Source organism: Branchiostoma lanceolatum, chromosome 9, assembly GCF_035083965.1.
Source record: "Branchiostoma lanceolatum isolate klBraLanc5 chromosome 9, klBraLanc5.hap2, whole genome shotgun sequence".
Lineage (NCBI taxonomy): Eukaryota > Metazoa > Chordata > Leptocardii > Amphioxiformes > Branchiostomatidae > Branchiostoma > Branchiostoma lanceolatum.
Genome location: NC_089730.1, coordinates 5,819,238 through 5,838,892, shown reverse-complemented (window position 1 = coordinate 5,838,892; position 19,655 = coordinate 5,819,238). Strand labels below are relative to the sequence as shown.

General features: G+C 41.8%; 1 protein-coding gene across 2 annotated transcripts; it reads left to right on the top strand.

Moving 5' to 3' along the window:
• Positions 1 to 4,030: 4,030 nt before the first annotated feature.
• Positions 4,031 to 18,174, top strand: LOC136442189 (uncharacterized). 2 transcript variants are annotated; one of them, XR_010756976.1, is made up of 13 exons: positions 4,031 to 4,208; positions 4,972 to 5,086; positions 8,115 to 8,227; positions 8,977 to 9,055; positions 9,627 to 9,748; positions 10,208 to 10,375; positions 11,275 to 11,414; positions 12,029 to 12,207; positions 13,170 to 13,337; positions 14,772 to 14,900; positions 15,949 to 16,187; positions 16,404 to 16,466; positions 17,213 to 18,174. XR_010756976.1 is itself a non-coding variant. In XM_066438927.1 (12 exons), exons 1-11 carry the CDS (start codon positions 4,113 to 4,115, stop codon positions 16,182 to 16,184), a joined length of 1,545 nt encoding a protein of 514 aa, XP_066295024.1. In that variant the 5' UTR covers positions 4,032 to 4,112; the 3' UTR covers positions 16,185 to 16,187; positions 17,213 to 18,174. The 2 variants fall into 2 exon arrangements, 1 of the variants encoding a protein (XP_066295024.1); XM_066438927.1 differs by lacking the exon at positions 16,404 to 16,466 and having other exon boundaries at positions 4,032 to 4,208.
• The last annotated feature ends 1,481 nt before the right edge of the window (positions 18,175 to 19,655 follow it).

Below are 19,655 nucleotides of genomic sequence, written 5' to 3'. Positions count from 1 at the left end.
CTTTTGTGGCCTTTTCTGTGACCCTACGGATTTTTTACAGTGACTCACGCTGATTTCTTGTTGTAGGCCGCAAAATAGGCTAGAAAAGAAAACCAAAAAGAATAGCCCAAATTGGAGAGTAGAAAGACGCAAGGTCTTTAGGAAATCGCACTCATCACTTAGACAGTCCAGACACAGTCTATCTCAGTAAGCGTACACTTCAAGCCTGCCCATTTGTGCGATTTTCGGGCTTGACCTGTAAAAAGGTCCTAACGCCGTCCTATGGCCACTGTTACATAGGGCTAGCTTTAGCCACTTTTTGCCAGATAGACCATATATTTAAAAGTATCTTGCTAGTTGTGAAGTCTCCATATATATTTGGATATATATGGATATATGTATATATAGCGGCCACCTCTGACGAGGACTGGGTAACTATCTTCCCCCTCTTAAGGCCAGGTCAAATTCCTACCAGACTTTGTTCCGAATAAAAAACTCTTTGTGTACAACCGTGTGTTTTATTCAACCGACGTTTCGGTTACCGTCTGTCCCCTTCCTAGGGGAAATTCTGACTGGTTCGCTTTGCACTGCAGCTATAGGTGTCGCTGCTTACAGATGCATTCCCAAACGCTCCGAAACTTCGGTGTTGATAAATCACTTGTTTGGGTACAGAACTCTGGGTACAAAGAGCCTTTTTATTCAGTGACTTAAAAACCTGATGAAATCATTCACGGATAGGATTTATTCCATTTTTCTTCAACAGAGATGATTTTTATAACTTGACTCCGGAAGATGGATTAAATATCAAAGCTATGTCAGTTTGATATTTGACCCGGAGAACCCTAACAACTCTTTAACCTCTAAATTTACCCTCTATCCCGTCCCAAGACAATAGGTGCGGTTGCATTGACGTCACTATGACGCACATCGAGCCATAGCAATGGTAGATGAGTACTTTCAAGGACTTGTTCTTTTGTCGAGGACTCGTCTATATGTTTTAATCCTTCTTAACGCATGAATTAAAAACATCGAGCTTCGATCAGGGATATAGTTTTACAGAAGACCCCCGCACAACCGGTCGGTGGCTTGGCAATTGTCTTGAATAAACATTCGTGGGGGTTAAATTGATAGGGTGACCTCTTTATGGTCATGACCTTGAGGTCAGTGACCTTCGTCTCCTCTTGACCTTCAACACGGTGTGAATGGGGCAACACCGTGGACATTCACTGTAATAAGAGCCCATAACATTATACGTGGCCGATGAAAATGCCTAAGTCTCTACCAGGCTAGCTACGCTGGGTATAGGGAGAATAATTTGCCAGGAATAGCGAGCATATTCTAATACAATGCTAAACTTTCTTCCAACACTAAGGTATTCACGGATCGAATTTTCGACGACCACTGTCGCCTTCTTCAGGGTCAATAATGACCAACACTGCCGAACGTAAACTCGCGAGAGTTACGGACACGTGACTCTATTGACACATGTCACTGCGGATACGTGACGTCAGCAATTGGTCAAACGTGCCAGGAAGTTTATAACGCCCACTGTCTCTGTTGAGTGACGGCTGGAGTGCCCTGATATATATGGCCTCCTTTATACCTCTCATAAAGTAGCGAGCATATTATTGGAGTTTTAAAGGCATCCAGAGCATTTTATAAGGCTCGAAACTTGAACAAGAAACTCCAATTTCTAGTCATTCCTACACATAGTAAGTTTCAATAACACTATACAAATACATATCAACATTAAAGGAGCAAAGATACGATGTCGTTGTGTTGTGAGAACTGATAGAAAATGCAAGCCCTAATCAAGGACATTATATAGTGTCCTTGATTAGGGCTTGCATTTTCTATCAGTTCTCACAACACAACGACATCGTATCTTTGCTCCTTTAACACTCTGTCATTGGTCGAACCAAGGACACTATATAATGTCCTTGGTTCGACCAATGAGAGAGTGACTGCATGTCCGTCAAATATTTGCATTTTTAGGTTTTAATTGTGCATTTCTACGTTTTGACGGGGCTGGGCGGGGCTATGGTATCGGTCTATTTACACTAGGCAAGTGAAACAAAAAAATACCATGTAGCTTATTTTTGTGCCGCTTATGAGCACTTTTGATAAGAAATCCGCACGCAAATGCTGTAAACGGTGGCATTAAATGTCAATTTCATAAAGATTACAACTAGCATGTTTTATTGACGGTAACTTTAGGTTCACGGTTTTCACGGTCACATCTCTACCGTGAAATTGGCATACCGTGAAAACAATTTGTCTTCCACCCCCCTCCCCAAAACCTAACTAGCGCTTAGTTCTGGTGTACTAGTAATACGACACCTATCTCCTAAGTACTTCTCACACTTTCCCTTAGCACACAGAAACCACCACAATATTAAACAAGTGAAACACGAATGCTTTTAAGAATGAAGTATTTATTCACAAGCACTGAATTGTGTCATTTCTTTCTCACGTTGTGAAGGATCACTGTACTGTACTGTATGCTTACTAATTATTTACAACGCTACATATATTTACAAAAATAACGTAAAGCAATGATTTTTAAAAGTAGCAGCTAAAATGTTCAAGTAGAAGTAAACAATTTTGCTGTATTTACTAGAACCACACGGCGGTGACTGTTCGTGTAACGTTGCTACTTGGATACAAAAGTTTGGATCAAAAATGGCGACACCCAAGCCGCCAGACAAAGGAATTCATAACACTGACGCTACGGGATTTCAAAATACAAATGAATCAATCGTATATTGTAACTGTATAAAAGTTAACGGACCAAATTAACAAAAAAGGTTCACTAGTAAGGCAGTGGTGTTCTACGAACTACTAAAAGTACATGATCAATCTTACCAAGTACGGATTTCTTATCGTCACTCGCTAACGTTGCCAAAACAAAAGAAACAAAATGGCGGAGTTCTTTGAAATTCAATTCGTCAGTCCGTGATTTTCCAAATTGGAAACCATTAACGTTACTTCTGATTTAGCAAAAAAAATGTACAAAATACTCGCTATTGTTATGCTTGCGCACAATCGATATCGGTGTCTTTGACATACGTTGATCTCATTAAAAACCTGTTTTTCAAGACTCAGTCAAAGAAAGCCAGCGAAAACTTACCAAGTCCTTGAAATACGTTAAGAAAAACAAGAATTTCGCCCCAATTTGAGCCCATACGATGTGATTTGCCGCGATTTGCCGACATTTGTGGTCGTATTCGGCGAAGAATGTATTCCTTTATTTTTTTCCCGTGAAAATTTTGCGTAGGTAGTGCAGATGAAGCGTATTTTACGCCGTAATTTCACAAGTTCAACCACTTCAACATAGTGACGGAATTTTTGATGCTCATTAGTATGTTGTAAGCGCAGATTTGCTCGCGTCAGAAGACATGTGCTCTGATTGGTTGACTGCAAGCTTTCACGTGATCACATATGGCGGGAATGCCCCTGAAAAGTTAAAATGGCGGGGTGAAGGGCTGGAGGCTGTAACTGGAGCGACCCCGAAACCGACTTTTTTGTGCAATTGCCGCCACCGTGAACCTAAAGTTCTGTGAAAATGTCAAATTCTCTTACACCGTGAAATTTTGGTACCGTGAACCTAAAGCGAATTACAGTATTTCCAATTTTCAAGCCTCATAAAATGCTCTGGGTGCCTTTAACAAGCTCACAAAAGACACCACCGAGTAGTCGTGAATTTTTCTATATTGAAAGAGAAAAATAAAAAGACAGAATGACAAGATTACAATTTTGTTTTAACACTTTTCTTTGCACTAAGTGTGAATCAAAACTTGACGGAAAACGTGCCAGAATGACAAGATTGAAATACTGTTTTGGTAACACTTTTCTTTTCAATAAGTGTGAATCGAAACTTGTCTGATCCGCCGTAACACAAACAAGTCTTCTTTGTATATGCATGTGGGATAAAGTTTTAAACAAATCAATGCAAACAACCAATCAAGTGTACTGTTTTATGTGTCAATCAATCTAAATCAACAGGCATTAGTTTAGAATGAGCCAGTTTCTATAGGCTTTGCCATATATAAACCGGGTCTTGAACCACCAACAATCAGAGTAGTCTCAGAAAGTCTACGGAGATTGTCCGGTCTCTACAGAAAGCTCTTGTCATGTGCTGGATCGTGAATATCTGCCTTTTGGGCGCCATTTTGGCAGTGAGGGGTTTCCCGTCACCACATCCGACTGTTGTCAGTGAGGAAACGGAGGTAAGTGCCACTTCTGTTACGGTACTTTTTTGCAACCGGCGGTTGCTGGCATTGTTGCCGGTATTTAGATGTCCTTCCTTCTGTCTTTCTTTCTTTCATTTTCGTCCAAGCTGCAGACAGACTGAGGCTCGCCAGAGGGCACTTCATGCAAGGCCAGATGATCGGTCGCATTTCGCCATTGCTAATGACTGACTATACTAGATTTGCTAAATGTGTATGCACAGACTGCTGATAATCCGATTTCTATTAGCAATCTAAACGGCATGCGAGAAGGTTTGATTTTTACTTCGACACATTTTCGGCGGTTAATGATGCCAAAATATCATTTTCAGTATGGAATCTGCACTGGTCTTGAATACGTGTGGGTAATTTTGTGTAAATCCGTTTTGTAACTAGAGCGTCTGGAGTGTACTTTTTGAAAAAGAAGAGCAGAAAAGACGGCTACACAGAAGTGAGTGAGAAATTATAGAAGTGATGATGATTTAGCGTTTTCAGTAAAGTTTATGGTACAATGTAATGAGGAACAAATCGGCCATGTCGGATTCAGAAAATAGAGTAATCAAGGAGGTTTAATCACCTCTTGATTAAACCTCCTTGGAGTAATGCAGTCACTGTGATAGTAAATTTTCCAAAATGAAAATTTTCCCATTCTGAGAGCAAACAACAACGTCAACCAAACCATGACATAGATGGCTTCAAAAGTCAAGAGAACACCAGTGCTAAACAGATTTAAACGTTCATCCTTTCTTTATTTATTTTCCAGTACGTGGAGGGTCAATCTTCCGTCAATACCACAGCGCCCCCTTACGGCTGGGACGAACTGCAGCAATGCGACACAACATCATGTGAAAACGCCACAAATGGATTACAATGCGGAGGTAAAGTGCCAAGTATTTTCTGATGTAGATTTGTTGTTGTTGTTGTTGTGTTGTTGTTGTGTTTATTTTTGCGTAACTCCCGGGCCGCAAATACTCTCCAAGCAGCGGAGCTGGTCCGGCTGTTTGTTGTTGGTGTGACAAAAAAAACCCATGACAAAGTAGAAACTAAAGAAAGCTCGACAAAAAGCCTTAAAGAGCATGCCTGGGCTATAAATTCACCCAATAAATTCAGCTAACGTAAACTCCCAGACCTCAGTCTGCTTCTGAATGCCGTGGTGTTCACATCAGTGAAGGGGCTCGCTGGCTAAGACAATTTACCAAGTATTGAAGTTACTTCAGCACATGTTTGAAATCATATAGTGTAGAAAAGGAATCAAAGTTTAGTTGCACATAAACAAGTCAGCTTTGTAGTACCTAACCAAGAATATGAATACAACACTGGCCTGCCATACTCACTTGTAGAATGTCTCAGACATTGGCTGTCAGTATACAAATTACACTATTTTTTAGACTACCAAGTAGACACCACAACTGTATAAGTCATATTTCTAGACACATAGCTATCAACGCTAACTCAGCTCTGATGAAAATATAGATAAAATGCCAACTTTGAAGGGGTTGCTTTGACAGTGGAAAACACAATGTTATGATTCTCGGAAAGTTGCCTAGCAAAGTTACATATTGAATTGATTATGTAGCTTTGTTACACCTACATGTATCTGGGTTATTTTGTTGGTCTGACAATTTTTTCTTCAAAAACTAGTGAGAGAAATACAGGATTTTTCAAACCTTGAGACGTCAGTTAATTATGTTTAGCCATACCTAGTATGGCTAAACATATTGTTTTTACTCATGTTTCTTCTTCTCCTGTCAAATCTTCAAATCGATTCATCTCTGTCATTTTTTGACCAAATGACCTGAAATTTGGTATAGAGGTAATGTAGGCAAAAACCAATGTGCGTTCTTTTCCTTTTCTTGATATTGACCTTGAAAGTGATTTTATTGAGATTTTTAGGCTATTTTTAGCATATCTTGGCCTCCTGCGCCCTGGTATTTCAACTGAATGACCTGAAATTTGCTGTATATGTGCCTTGAACAAATATCTAAAGGACTACATTCCCATTTTTGGCATACATATCTTCAAAACGATTTATTTTGGGCTTTCTTGACAATATTTTCCACTTCTGTCACTTTCAATACTACATATGACCTAAAGGTCATTGACCCCAAGTGACTTGCACCTGGCCTTGCATGCCTGTGAGCCTTGCGACCACCTGATTGGTCAATTGGGTTAATCTAATTATCTTGCATTCCTGGCGCAGGTGTGCTTGTATTCATGCCAAATATGGTATGGGAATTCCTAGGACATGTGATTACATGGCTTTTTTCACTCTTTTTTGAACAAAGATACACATCTCCAGTTCCTATGTATTAAACCAAAATAATGTGAAATCTGCCTTGGTCATGTACACAGGCCCTCGTTCAAATGTTTGGCATACAGCCATTCAAAACGATTTTTCAAACAAAGAATTTTTTCGTTTCGTTATTTTCAACCCAAAGTGCATTCAAACAAAGGGGTGTCACATTTTTATATTTCACCCATACTATCGCTGAAATATGTTGTTTTTGGTCATTTCCTGTCAAATCTTCATATATATCATTATGTATACTATGGAAAACTTCATTCTTCCCTGGGGTTGATCTTTTTTAATTCAATTTTGAACTGGGTTGATTATGTTGATTACGTAATTTTCAGCGGATATTTTTCGACTGGTCTCGTTTACATGGAGATGGCACGGAATATCCCATTCTTGCAAGGGGAGGATTCTTTAATTATTTCTTTCAATTTTGAGCTGGAATGATTATGAAAAAGTCCATTTGTCAGCAGAAGTGTATTTGTTAAATCAATAAGTGGATATGGTTTTGGACTGGTCCATATTGTGTTCAGGTGCTACTGGAAGACTCCATTCCTGTATGGAGAGACTGGTAATTGTTTTTAAACTCAATTTTGGACTGGGGTGATCCATTTTTTTAGTAGAAGTATTTTAGAAGTATTTTAGAATGGTCCATTGTTATTTTGGGAGAGTCCATTTTTTGCATGGCGAGGAGTATGGCTAAACATGCTGTATTTGCTCGCAAATGTTGCCTTTCTAGTATGCAAATGATTTCCTGTCGTCTGCTCTGATCCAATTTTATTGTTCTTTGAGCCAGACGGGTAGAGATCCCCTACAGAGGATAATCCATTTATGATGTTGGGATGAGGGTTGGAGTCAATTTAGCTACAAAGTCCCTGACAGAAGAAAGTTTTAATAGGAAGAGAACGCTGGGTCCTGCTTTCTTGTCCTTTAAACACGTAAAAAAACTGCCTCTGCTTGGAGAGTAGGCCGCAAACACAACCAGTATAATCATACGGCGTGAAGACAAGTCCAAAAGTGGACTGTATAAACCCACTTTCGTAAATGAACGATATAAACCGAACACAGCTTCTGAATTTGCTACTATATTCAGCCTTGAACATCAAGCCTTGGTCATGAGTTTTTGGCGACCCTCAGGGGCGAGTCTAATGGTATAACTATAGATGTGTGCAGTTTGAAAGAATTCTAGAAATTGTACAGGAATGTGAAGGTCCACGGGACAATAACTCAAGAATGCCTGGATAGATTGTCTTCATATTTGTAAGACCTTGAAATGATTTGGGCCCCCTAGCGGCTTGCTATGGTACAGCAGCAAAACTTCCGGGTTTGATATCTCAAGTTCTGGACATGCTATGGCCATGAATTTTGAGTGGTAGATAGCTCCTGCGAGGGTGCAGGTTAAGGCCACCCATAACGGTTGCGGAACTGCAGGAGCCGATTTTGTGTCAAACTTTGAAGGGAATAACTCTTGAAGAGGTTGACGGATCGTCATGATATATGGTATGTAGATAGCTTAAGTGATTATTAACAAGATCAAATACTAATTATGCAAACCAGTATCTAATTTTTCGATATAAAACTGGCTTCTGTAACATCTATTGTTTGCTGTGTAGGTCCTGCACGCGGCGTCTGTGGTTGCGGCAGCTGCAAGTGTAATGTCGGCTGGATGGGGCGGACCTGTGACTGCTGGCAGACAGATATCTCCTGTTGGTTGGGGTCACCAAAGGTTAGCACACGGCATTATTGTTTACTTATTATTTTATTGTTGATAAGGCCATAGCAAGTAATTTTTATGGATGACATCAGCGCGCTCATTAATTTTCGCCCGATTTGAAAAAAACAAAAAACAACATGAATTTCATTGCCCTCTGACTGTGGTCAACATGCCCAAAATTGGCAAATATGTCGTAAACGTTGACAGTCTAAGGTGTTTCATTGCATATGAATACCCAGTGCAGTTCCTGCCCATGGTGGTATGATCATCACAAGCTGTTTTCTGCATTTGTTCTAGTTAATTGCATTTGTTATTTGCATTTGTTGTAGTTGAGTCTATTGAGATGTATACACATCTACAAAGACACGTTTACTGTTGAATCAAGGAGGTTTTATATCATATATGAAACCTCATTGGTTGAATACAGGAATAAAAGACCTGCTGGTCATAATATCATATTTTGTCGCCTCAATTCTTGGTTTAAGAAGACTTATGATCTCAAAATTTGAAAATATAGGAATCTTGTTTTTTTTGCCCGCCTTTTTTTCGCCCTATCGCATTAGTTTTGGAGTCTACGGAGGATGCCATAAAATTGACTTGCTGTGGCCTAATTAACATAAACAAGTGAATAAGATATAGGGTACCACGATAGTTTTTTTCACGATATGTTATTTGTCATTTGCATGACACCAACTCGTGGCACACTTGCTCTGATTTTTTTACGTTTATTTTTAATGGCTGATTGATTGATTGATTGACAGGTGCCCATCAGAGTCACACCAGATGAAAGTCTTGCGCCTGCGCCGTACCACTTGCTCGTACAGCTGGAAAAAGACTTGGGTACGTAAACACTCTCTCTTAAGCCCCCTCTCACTAGACCCACGGTACGTTGGCGGCGTCGCTGCGGCCGATCGAATTGACAAAGCACTCGAATTAGAATTTCGAATTTCATCGACAAAAAACGAATCTTTTAAGCTTTGTGTGTTTTGTTTCCTTTTTTGTCATACTTGTACATTTTGAATGATATTCCCATTATAACGTCAAGGGCAACACAAATCCAGTTTAGGACGCAGCGACGCTGCCAGCGTGCCATGGGTCCAGTGAGAGGGGGGCTTTACCATACTCGGTATCCCAGTATACATGTACTAACTTAAAGGGATACACACGGCCAGAGGAGAGTGTTATTTTCTAACAGACCACATCTTTACGATTACAAAATCAACAAAATTTGTAAACATTATTCACAGATGGAATCGAGTGGTGGTTAAGAAATACCCTATACTTCCTATTGGTAATATATACGAAAACGGCTGTCAAAAGCTTTGGCCTGGTGTCCCTTCATTGAGACCCAAGGGGTGTGATGCATGATGGGAATCATCTCTTAACCCTGACCTTGTTTTGTACACCGCAGGACTTGTGCCGGAAGTCCGGGTTACCGGACGTGGACCCGCCCGGACCAGCTGGAACTGCGACACGGTGACCGGCGTGCCCCAGTCCGTCCGCTCTTCCATGGGACTGAGCTACTTTTACCAGGTGCGCTTATCATGGTTTATCGGGATTTATGTGCATACTTAAAGGAAACCCAAGCAATATAAGGGCCCGAAAATGACTTAATCTAGTCATTTTTATACATGATTAGTTCAAACAACACTATCACAATGTATAGCAATGTCCAGAGTTGAGGAAAGTCGCGTAAAGTGTCTTTCCCAAGGGCACAACATCGGTGGCGTCAGGGAGATTTGAACCAGGGGCCGTGACGTCACACGACCCCACTCATCATCTTGTCGTGAGAGTGTCACGGATGTACATCACCCTCCTCCTCCAGTCCTCCCTGTCCTCCATTGCTGTTCTAAATTGCAGTTCTTCTAAATTGCAGCCTGCATCCTCACACAGCTGCTGTATGTAGGTTGTGCGAGGCCTGCCTACACTTACATGTCCATAATTTGGTGCCAACAAAAGGACCACACTAATCACACACGATTGTACCCGCAGAAATACCTGCACGCCTACGGCATCCCCATCCTGAGCTCCAGCCGGGTCCCTGACGCCGCCCTCCGCCGAGCCTGTTACGTCGTGCGCTTCATGTTCTCAGATCGTCAGGACGTCAGGGACGACTTCCACGACCGCTACGGCAGGCACGCCCTCATGGCTGAGACAGAGGTACTGCATCACACATTGCCTTAAGCCCCCCTCTCACTGGACCCGCAGCACGCTGGCGGCGTCACTGCGTCCTAAACTGGATTTGTGTTACCCTTGACTTTACAATGGGAACATCATTCAAAACGGACAAATATGACTAAAAAGACAACAAAGCAAACAAAGCTTGAAAAGATTCGTTTTTTGTCGATGAAATTCGTTGAGTGCTTTGTCAATTCGATCGGCCGCCAGCGTAGCGCGGGTCCATCCAAGCTCTCAATAATAGTGCAATTTGCAATTAAGTTCTTGCCTGAGGGCTAATTTCAACATGAAACAATGCATAGGAAAAGCATTCAGACAGTGCAAGTTAACAACGGTGACAAGTGGAAAAAGTGACTATTCTAAGAACTGCTACGGAATAAATTCTAAGCTTTTCGGGTTTGACTTCTTTTTTGGAAGCAGTGGAAGACGAAGTATCCCACTTTTCTGCAATGAATGGGTTTTGAGATGTCAACAACGTTGTAGTTTTTTTTCTTCAGTAAACGTTCGAAAATTGCGGTGAGTTTTGGTGGCTACTTTAAACATATACTATAGCTCTTTTCTTTCCTGATCATTAAAGGGGCAGTTCGAGATAAAATGTATTTCGTCTTCCATTGCATTTGACAAACAGTAGTACTGTAATACTTGTTTATTTCACTGTAACTTTATGTTCACTGTTTTCATGGTCACCTCTGTACCGTGAACTTATCATCACCGCAAAAAAAACGGTTGTGATTATTATATGATCCTTCACACATTCGTTCTGTAAATCACCGAGAAATCAAAGTTTAGTGAAAATGTCCATTTTCCTTACACCGTGAAATTTTGCTACCTTGGAGATAAAGCGAATTACAGTAATTTTCCTCATTAATGTGTTCGTCCAGCAAACAACTGACATCCCCGAACATTCTTGGCTGGGGCCCAGCTGGAACGAGCGGGCGCGCGGTCTCGGGGCGACGGAGACACACCCCGTGTCAACCGGGGCGGAGGAGAACGTGGGCTGCTACGGGCTCGGCAGGGACAGGTACAATCTTCCACCATATTCACATGTATATGTATGAATCCACTGTCGTAAATAGACGACATAAGCTGACCCAGCCTCTGATGAATTTTCTCTCATGTTCAGCCCTCACCTACGCTACAGTTTCGCCCGTCAAAACATTATTGCCATGCGTTGAATGCCATGAACTCCGCGTGCTGCCAGTAATGCATGTAGTCCTATGGGGAATCCCGGAAGTGAAGAAAAAAGGTGTCATTATCTCTGGAACAAAGAAATCAGATCACAAATACTTACCCTCAACTGCTAACATGTTATGTCAACTGTCACCGGACACATTCCTGACAAATTCTATACGGCTAGCCCTCAGATTCCCCCCCCCCCCCATCAGAGCCCTTGGCACCCATCCTACTATATCATGGGGTTGCCAAAATCGCAAAGTAGAGACAGACCATTTTTTCTGACTAGTTCAACAAATACGAAGTCTATCTATCCTACCACAACCGCTCCTACACTGCCCAGATGTCACCAAAAATACCACCAAAAAGGGATTTTCCATGGTTTAAACCCTTGTTGTTACTTGCTCTCTCGCCGTGGTGTCTAGGCGCATGCGCTAACGTTTGCTTCTCCTCTTTGTACAGGTGGAGCGAGGAGGACATCTTTCTCCACGAGACTGCACACGGGCTCGATGGGCTCGGCGCCAAGTACGCCATTCCCGGCTGGCAGGATAGGCTACAGGCGGCCTTCGACAGCGCCCGGGCACGAGGCTTATGGTACAACACCTATGCTGGGAGCACTATCCAGGAATACTTCGCTGAAGGTGCTTTGGTTACATTTACTGTAAATGCGTCTAAGTTCGCGTTGTTTCTATTTCGCGCTAAAGCAAAAATGGGGCATTCGCGATGGTTTTAAGTTCGCGGCAGCGCTACAGTCACATATTGCTACAGTATTGGACAAAAATGTGAAACGGTCGCCGCGAAAACCGTGAACACAAAACCACCGTGAACATTTCTGCATTTACAGTACTTCTGCTCTTGTTGGCAGATGATGAAATTACGAGTGGGTACTTTTGATATTTATCTTGGACTTATTACCCAAGATCTGCTTTCTTTCTCGTGCGACAAAGGTAGATAGATTGTTGAGGCAAACGAATGGAAGAAACCGTCCACTGTTATGTGTACCGTTAGTTGGCATACGGTGTTTTTTTACACTCGCAAATCAAAGCGCAAACGCTAGAAAAAGAGTCTTACTAAGGAGTGCTAGAGAGTTGCTGGTACTGAATGACTCTCAGTCGTAACCTCCATGACACCTCTAATCTGTTAGCTAGACTAGTCTGTTAGCTCTAAAACTACGGCCTGACGCACAATAATTCGTGGGGTCGTGTGGCGCAGCTTTCGGCTCAGAACCAAGTGGTCCCGGGTTCGATTCTTGTCATGTCACCGATCTTGTGCCCTTGTGTCACGACTTTCCTCACTCCACCCAGGTGTAAATGGGTACCTGACTTCGGTTGGGGAAGGTCGTATTGAGGTCACCGGGTGGCGCCGAATGGCAGCCGCCCAGACCCTTGCGACAGTTCAACAAAGTGCAAGTGTGGATAGAATATGTATACTAATATGTTGTGTATTATGTGAAACCTGTAAACCCTGTATCAATTCAGCGCTAGAAAGGCTGCCATTGCGGGTAATTTCTGACCATTAAAAACCATTATTATTCTTATCATTATTATCATTATTATTATCATAATACTGAGGAATTAATCCATGTCTAACACCTTTTTTTCAGGAGTGCAGAGTTTCTTTAACGTCGAGTCGTTCCGTAACCCGCCCGATGGCATTCATAACGACGTGGACACCAGGGAGAAGCTACGGCGGTACGACCCGACACTGTACGGACTCATCACGCAGGTCTTCCCCTGTGGAAACTTCATCGTGGACCGCTGCTCGAACCAAGGTGAGACTTGATCATTTATCACATTTGTTTAGGTCTTAAAGGCAACCAAGGCAATTTTAGGGCCCGAAAAATGGAAATAAAAAATGCTGACATCTTTATGGTAGTGCCATTTACTAACATTTGCGTAATATCTTCATACTTTGAGCCTTTAAAACCGCGGGAAATCGTGCCGTACGGTGATCCCCTTAGTTTTGCGAGCATACAATAACTCCGGCCACGATTTTCAGTGAGTTCTCACATCACAACAGCGTCATATATTTGCATTATGGGCGTTACTATACATTGTGATAGTGTTGTTTGAACTAATCATGTATAGATATGACTAAATAAATTGACTTTCAAAATCTGATTTCCGGGCCCCAATATTGCTTGGGTTTCCTTTAAGATAATTTCTGTCAGAAAACGAGATAGTTTGAAAAGTTGAGATAACTTCTATTTGTAAAGTTCTATCCCATCAATTTACAATAAGATACATTTGAAATTCTCTTACTAGTAAATTAATGAAATAACACCCCCTTATCCCATTAATTTACTAGTAAGAGATACCTAAAAATCTCTTACTAGTAAATTAATGGGATAGCACCCCCTTATCCCATTAATTTACTAGCGAGAGATATCTAAGTGAATTGATAGGATAGAGAGGTGCTATCAAATTAATTTACTAGTAAGAGGTTTTAGACATTGTCACATGGTGAACTAATGTAATACGACTGTGACAGACGTTATCACGTGTAAAAGTAGTTATCATGGATTTCGATTGAAATACTTTTTTGGAACAAATGGGATAAATAGCTTGAGCTCAAGGTGAGACTGGTCTCACAAGCCTTTACTAGCACACGGCAGTAGACAAAAAAATCAAAGGAAATAAGGTGGAGACTCATCAAATTAAGCAACAGTAGTAATTTCGGATGGTGACGTAAATCAGGTGGTTCCGTGTATAAGGAACTTCGGGCACAAGCCTCATGCGTCAAACCTCTGCACGTAAAAGTACCCAACACACGTATCGCTCGCTTTGTATTTTCGTAGTGAGTCACTATGTTCTGTTATCAAATGTTGCGATAGAAAACAAGATATCTGCCACCCCAAAAAAATCAAGACCATAGCATGTCCAGGTCAAAAGATTTAAAAAAAAAGAAGTTCTGCTGCAGTACCAAGGTCACATACCAGGGGGCCCCAAATCGACCCTGACTCTTATCTTCCCGACACCTATATACCAAATATCATCATAATCCATCGAGAGGTTCTTGTTATGATGACTACAATAGTCACACACACACACACACACATACAAACATGCAAACACACACACACACATACAAACAAACAAACACACACACACACACACAAACAAACAAACACACACACACACGCACACACAGAAAAGTTTCATGGAAATAATAACAATATCTGACCTGAACATCTGTGATTCTCCAGGGCTGACCGGCAGCACTGCTCTCAGAATGGACTGCAACAGTGACGGGAGCGGGGGTATCAGCGTAGAAGGGAACAGCGGGGATGCTGGTGATGACACGGATGACAGCGATGATGCCGGAAGTGACGCAGGTAATGACATCAACGGTTCTGTAGTTTGATTCATAAACATAATTGTGGCGTCAGGTGGCGTAAAGGCTAGGACATTCGGCCCTCAAACAAGGGAACCCGAGTTCGATCCCGGCTTGCCCCCAGACATTTTGCACATACGCCCGGACGTTGTGCCCTTGGGAAAGGCACTTCACACAGTGTAAACTCAGCTGTAAACGAGTACCTAGCTTCGGTTAGGGACGTCCCTCAGATAGGCTGTTATATTACATGGATGTCCCGTGTTTGGGGAGAGCCACACCTCGCGCACGTTAAAGAACCCACCACACCTTTCGAAAAAGAGTAGGGGCATGCCCCGCTGTGCAATGGTCCAAACCTTACAGTCTGGTCTGGGTTGACATCTTGGAAAGGTGATAGTCACCTGTTATGTCAATCCTTCCACAAATGTGGTAAATATGAATGAATGAATAGATAGATAAATAGTTGCTGGATACATTCGCGTGGTTTTTGCTCTCTTCTGGCAAAGAATTGATAGTCTGCGGTCTGCGTGTTTTTATGCATATTCGTCAAGTTGGCCCTGTTATATATAGCAATTCTCAATTGAGAATCAAAACGAAATGCTTTTAGTACATAGTCTCGACTACGATGTATTTGTTCCAAAAGTCAACAGTACAAAGACATATTACATTGACTTTTGGTTCATGATGACATATTCATATATCTAGATTTCTTGGAGAATTTAATCGCCTATGTTTCGTTCGGAACCGGTGCAATGGCCTAGTAGTGGGTAGAGTGTTCGTCTTGCACACGGCAGGTCGTGAGTTCGAACCCCGGCCGGGTCATACCAAAGACCGTACATACTACTTTCTCTGGCTTAGCACTCAGCATTTGGGAAATGTTATGGTAGTTAAACACACACCACTACCAGTGGACTAGCCCCCTGCTGTAGGTACTACAAGCATGTGTGGCCCAGGGCTGCCGAAACGGAGATGGGCGCCTCCTTTATGCATCGTCTGGTGCGGGAAGGACTTTAACTAACTAATGTTTTATTCACAATTACAATCCCTTGTAGGGAACTGCCAGGACCTGAACAGTTTCTGTTCTAGCTGGTCTGACCAGGGATACTGTTCTGGGGTCTATGCTACCTACATGAGCACCAACTGTCCCTTGAGCTGCGGCGCATGCGCCACCACTGGGAACTGCGAGGATACGAACGGAAACTGCGCGGGATGGGCTGGGCGGGGAGAGTGCCGCATCAACCCCGCCTACATGAACCAAAACTGCCGGAGGAGCTGTAACGTGTGCTAACTGGTAAGTCCTGATTCTACTCAAATTACTACTACAGTAGATTACAGCTATTTGCATTACTGTTACAGAAGTGTAGAATTGCAATTTTTTTTGCTGTTTGCCATCCTTTGCACTTAACATGTGTAAATAAAGGGATGATGTGCTTATGAATTCAATATGTTACATTTTGTATAACCTGGGAGTGAGTGAATTTGACACAAAGTATGTTTTTTCCTTTAGCACCACCCTGGTAACCACTACAACTCCCTTTCCCCTCTGTGCTGCTCATTTTGTCCCCTAATGGTAATGGACTACTCCTTATTATTGCAGAAAATACACTGACAAGTCAGTTATGCAAATAAGCGGATTCTACTGTATTACTACCACTACTACTACTACTACTACTATTACTACATTACTACTATTGCTACATTACTACTATTCCTACTATCACTACTACTATTACTACTATTACTACTAATATTGTCGAGCGCCACTCTAGGTGATTCCTGGGAAATTTAGATGCAGTAGTCGTGGCTTATGCTACGGTCTCATTTCCGATCCGGGCCTGGCGAAAATGAAATATAAAAAAATGCATGTCAAGAAAGTACGAAAATCGAGGTTAGGAGTTACTTTTTTAAGTTTTGTGTCTTTTGTCCTCTTTTATATCATATTCTTCGTTCCCATGTCACAAGCTGACCGACCGGGCCCCAGATGAGAAATGCGACCGTACCATAAGTCATGTCATCAGGTTAAATGGACAGAGACAAAGAAACACAGAAAAATCTAATGATTTGATCAGTTGTAAAGGCCACGCGACAGAAGGAGCCAAAGAGACGTCGGCATGATGTTCTTTGTACACTGATTGTGACAGACAGATACTAAATAGACCTCTTTCTAATTACGGCGGCCATTTTGAATTTCCTGGGGTCAGCTCGGGGTCGTGCACCAAAGTGAGGCTCGGGTTGGTGTGAGCCTATATTGCCATGTAGGTATGCCATCTTTAGTGGTACATTTTGAAACTTGACACCTTTGCCCCGACCTTCCAGGATCCAGCTGCAGGTGTGGAGACAACCATCATCAGGCAGCTACTGGTCCCAGAACGGTTACTGCACCTGCACCATCGCCAACACAACAGCTGTGGAATGTGATTGTGTCAGGAGCAAACTTTGAGGAAATTGTCGCTCTCAGTCCACTATCAAACAAAACATTTACACAAAAAAAGTGGTCCTCACAAATCTTTGTCGTCTGCTGAATAACAGGAATCTGGGTAATGAATATGGCGGCGGGAAAATACACGTACCGTAGGCTGTAGCAACAAAGAGGCGTTTCTGATGATTGATCACACTTCGAGTCGAATTTGTAGGTTAGCAAAAGAGATTCTAATAAGTTAAGTAAATACTTGTTTCCAACTGGAAGCGAATGTGACATTTGTCCAAGAAACAACCATGTAGTGTAATTCTCCCTCAACGCCCTCAGACTCTTTCAAAGGGGGGCGGAGATATTTTGACGGCGTCATCTTCTAATGCATCGAAGATTTTAAGTGTTTGCATTTCTGGCGGTTTTGCTGATGTTGCATCTAGCACATATTTCTAACTATCACGTTTTTTCAACTCCCGCGTTTATATTACCCTGCGAGTTTATGTGAACTTGTGAACTAACGTTATATCCCAGGTCGATCACCTAATAGTTGTAGTCATGAGCTTATTGGATCTAGCATAAATTGTAATGATACTGAACACGCTAAATCTTTAGCACAAAGTACTGATAGACCTTGCATTTTGTACCCATGACTGTTGTCCACTAGGTAGTCACAAGTTTTCTGCTGTCATTTACAAGTTTTACCTGTCACACAATAATACTCTCATCTCTTTGGAACCCAATGGCAGTGCTTTCAAGAAACAGTTTCAATGCATCATAGTTGAATTTTATGGACCACACACTCAGCTGTCCATACTATGTAGTGTAATTTTCTGTAATATATCAATTGTGAATAAATCACTACATCCACCTCTTGTGTGCATGGCAAATGCCTCTATTGTATCCCACAAAATCTCTTTCAAAATAAATCTTGATATGTTTTAAACTATCTTGAGATTTTTTAAAGAAATATCTTGAGATGAGACATTTTTTGTCTTGAGATTTCCTTAAAGCATCTCGAAATGCTAGGAAGACCTTTTCAAAGATCTCAAGATTGTCTCATAAAATCAAACGGTTGTCTCATAAAATCTCAAGATTGTCTTATAAAATTTCAAGATTTAGCACAAAATATTGAGATTTTAATAATAAATCTGGAGATTTTTTCAGTTGCAACGAGGCTTGAAGACCCCCGCTGGGGGTCATTGTGATCCGTTGTGTAACAGAGAAGTGTTTCACAAAATATTGGATATTGTAAACGGTCAGAAGCATTAGTCCAAAGTGCTCTGCTCAGTCCAATAATAATACGCTCGCTATTCTTGGCAAATTATTGTCCCTATACCCAGCGTAGCTAACCTGGTAGAGACTTAGGCGTTTTCATTGGCCACGTATAATGTTATGGGCTCCCATTATTGAATGTCCGCTCTTGCCCCATTCACACCGTGTTGAAGGTCAAGAGGAGACAAGGGTCAGTGACCTCAAGGTCATGACCATCATGAAGGTCACGGTATTATTCTAATTCCCACAATTGTTTATTCAAGACAAGGGCCAAATGACCAACCGGTTGTGCAGGGGTCTTCTGTAAAACTATATCCCTGATCGAAGCTCGATGTTTTTCATACATGCGTTAAGAAGGATTAAAACTAACATATAGTCGAGTCCTCGACAAAAGAACAAGTCCTTGAAAGTACTCATCTACCATTACTATGGCTCGATGTGCGTCATAGTGACGTCAATGCAACCGCACCTATTGTCTTGGGACGGGATAGAGGGTAAATTTAGAGGTTAAAGAGTTGTTAGGGTTCTCCGGGTCAAACATTAAACTGACATAGCTTTGATATTTAATCCATCTTCCGGAATCAAGTTATGTAGATCATTTCTATTGAAGAAGAAAAAAATGGACTAAATTCTATCCGTGAACGATTTCATCAGTTTTTTTAAGTCACTGAATAAAAAGGCTCTTTGTACCCAGAGCTCTGTACCCAAACAAGTGTTTTATTAACACCGAAGTTTCGGAGCGTTTGGGAATGCATCTGTAAGCAGCGACACCTATAGCTGCAGTGCAAAGCGAACCAGTCAGAATTTCCCCTAGGAAGGTGACAGACGGTATCCAAAACGTCGGTTGAATCAAACATACGGTTGTGCACAAAGAGTTTTTTTTTATTCGGAACAAAGTCTGGTAGGATTTAGACCTAGACTTAAGAGGGGAATTAAGAAAGTTGCCCAGTCCTCGTCAGAGGTGGCCGCTAGACCGTACAACCATTTCGACTGTCTCAACAAGGGATTATGAAAATTCCTTTGTCCATGGTGGTTAAGTCACTTTCAAAGCCACAGTCGGGTAAAACAGCTGTGAAT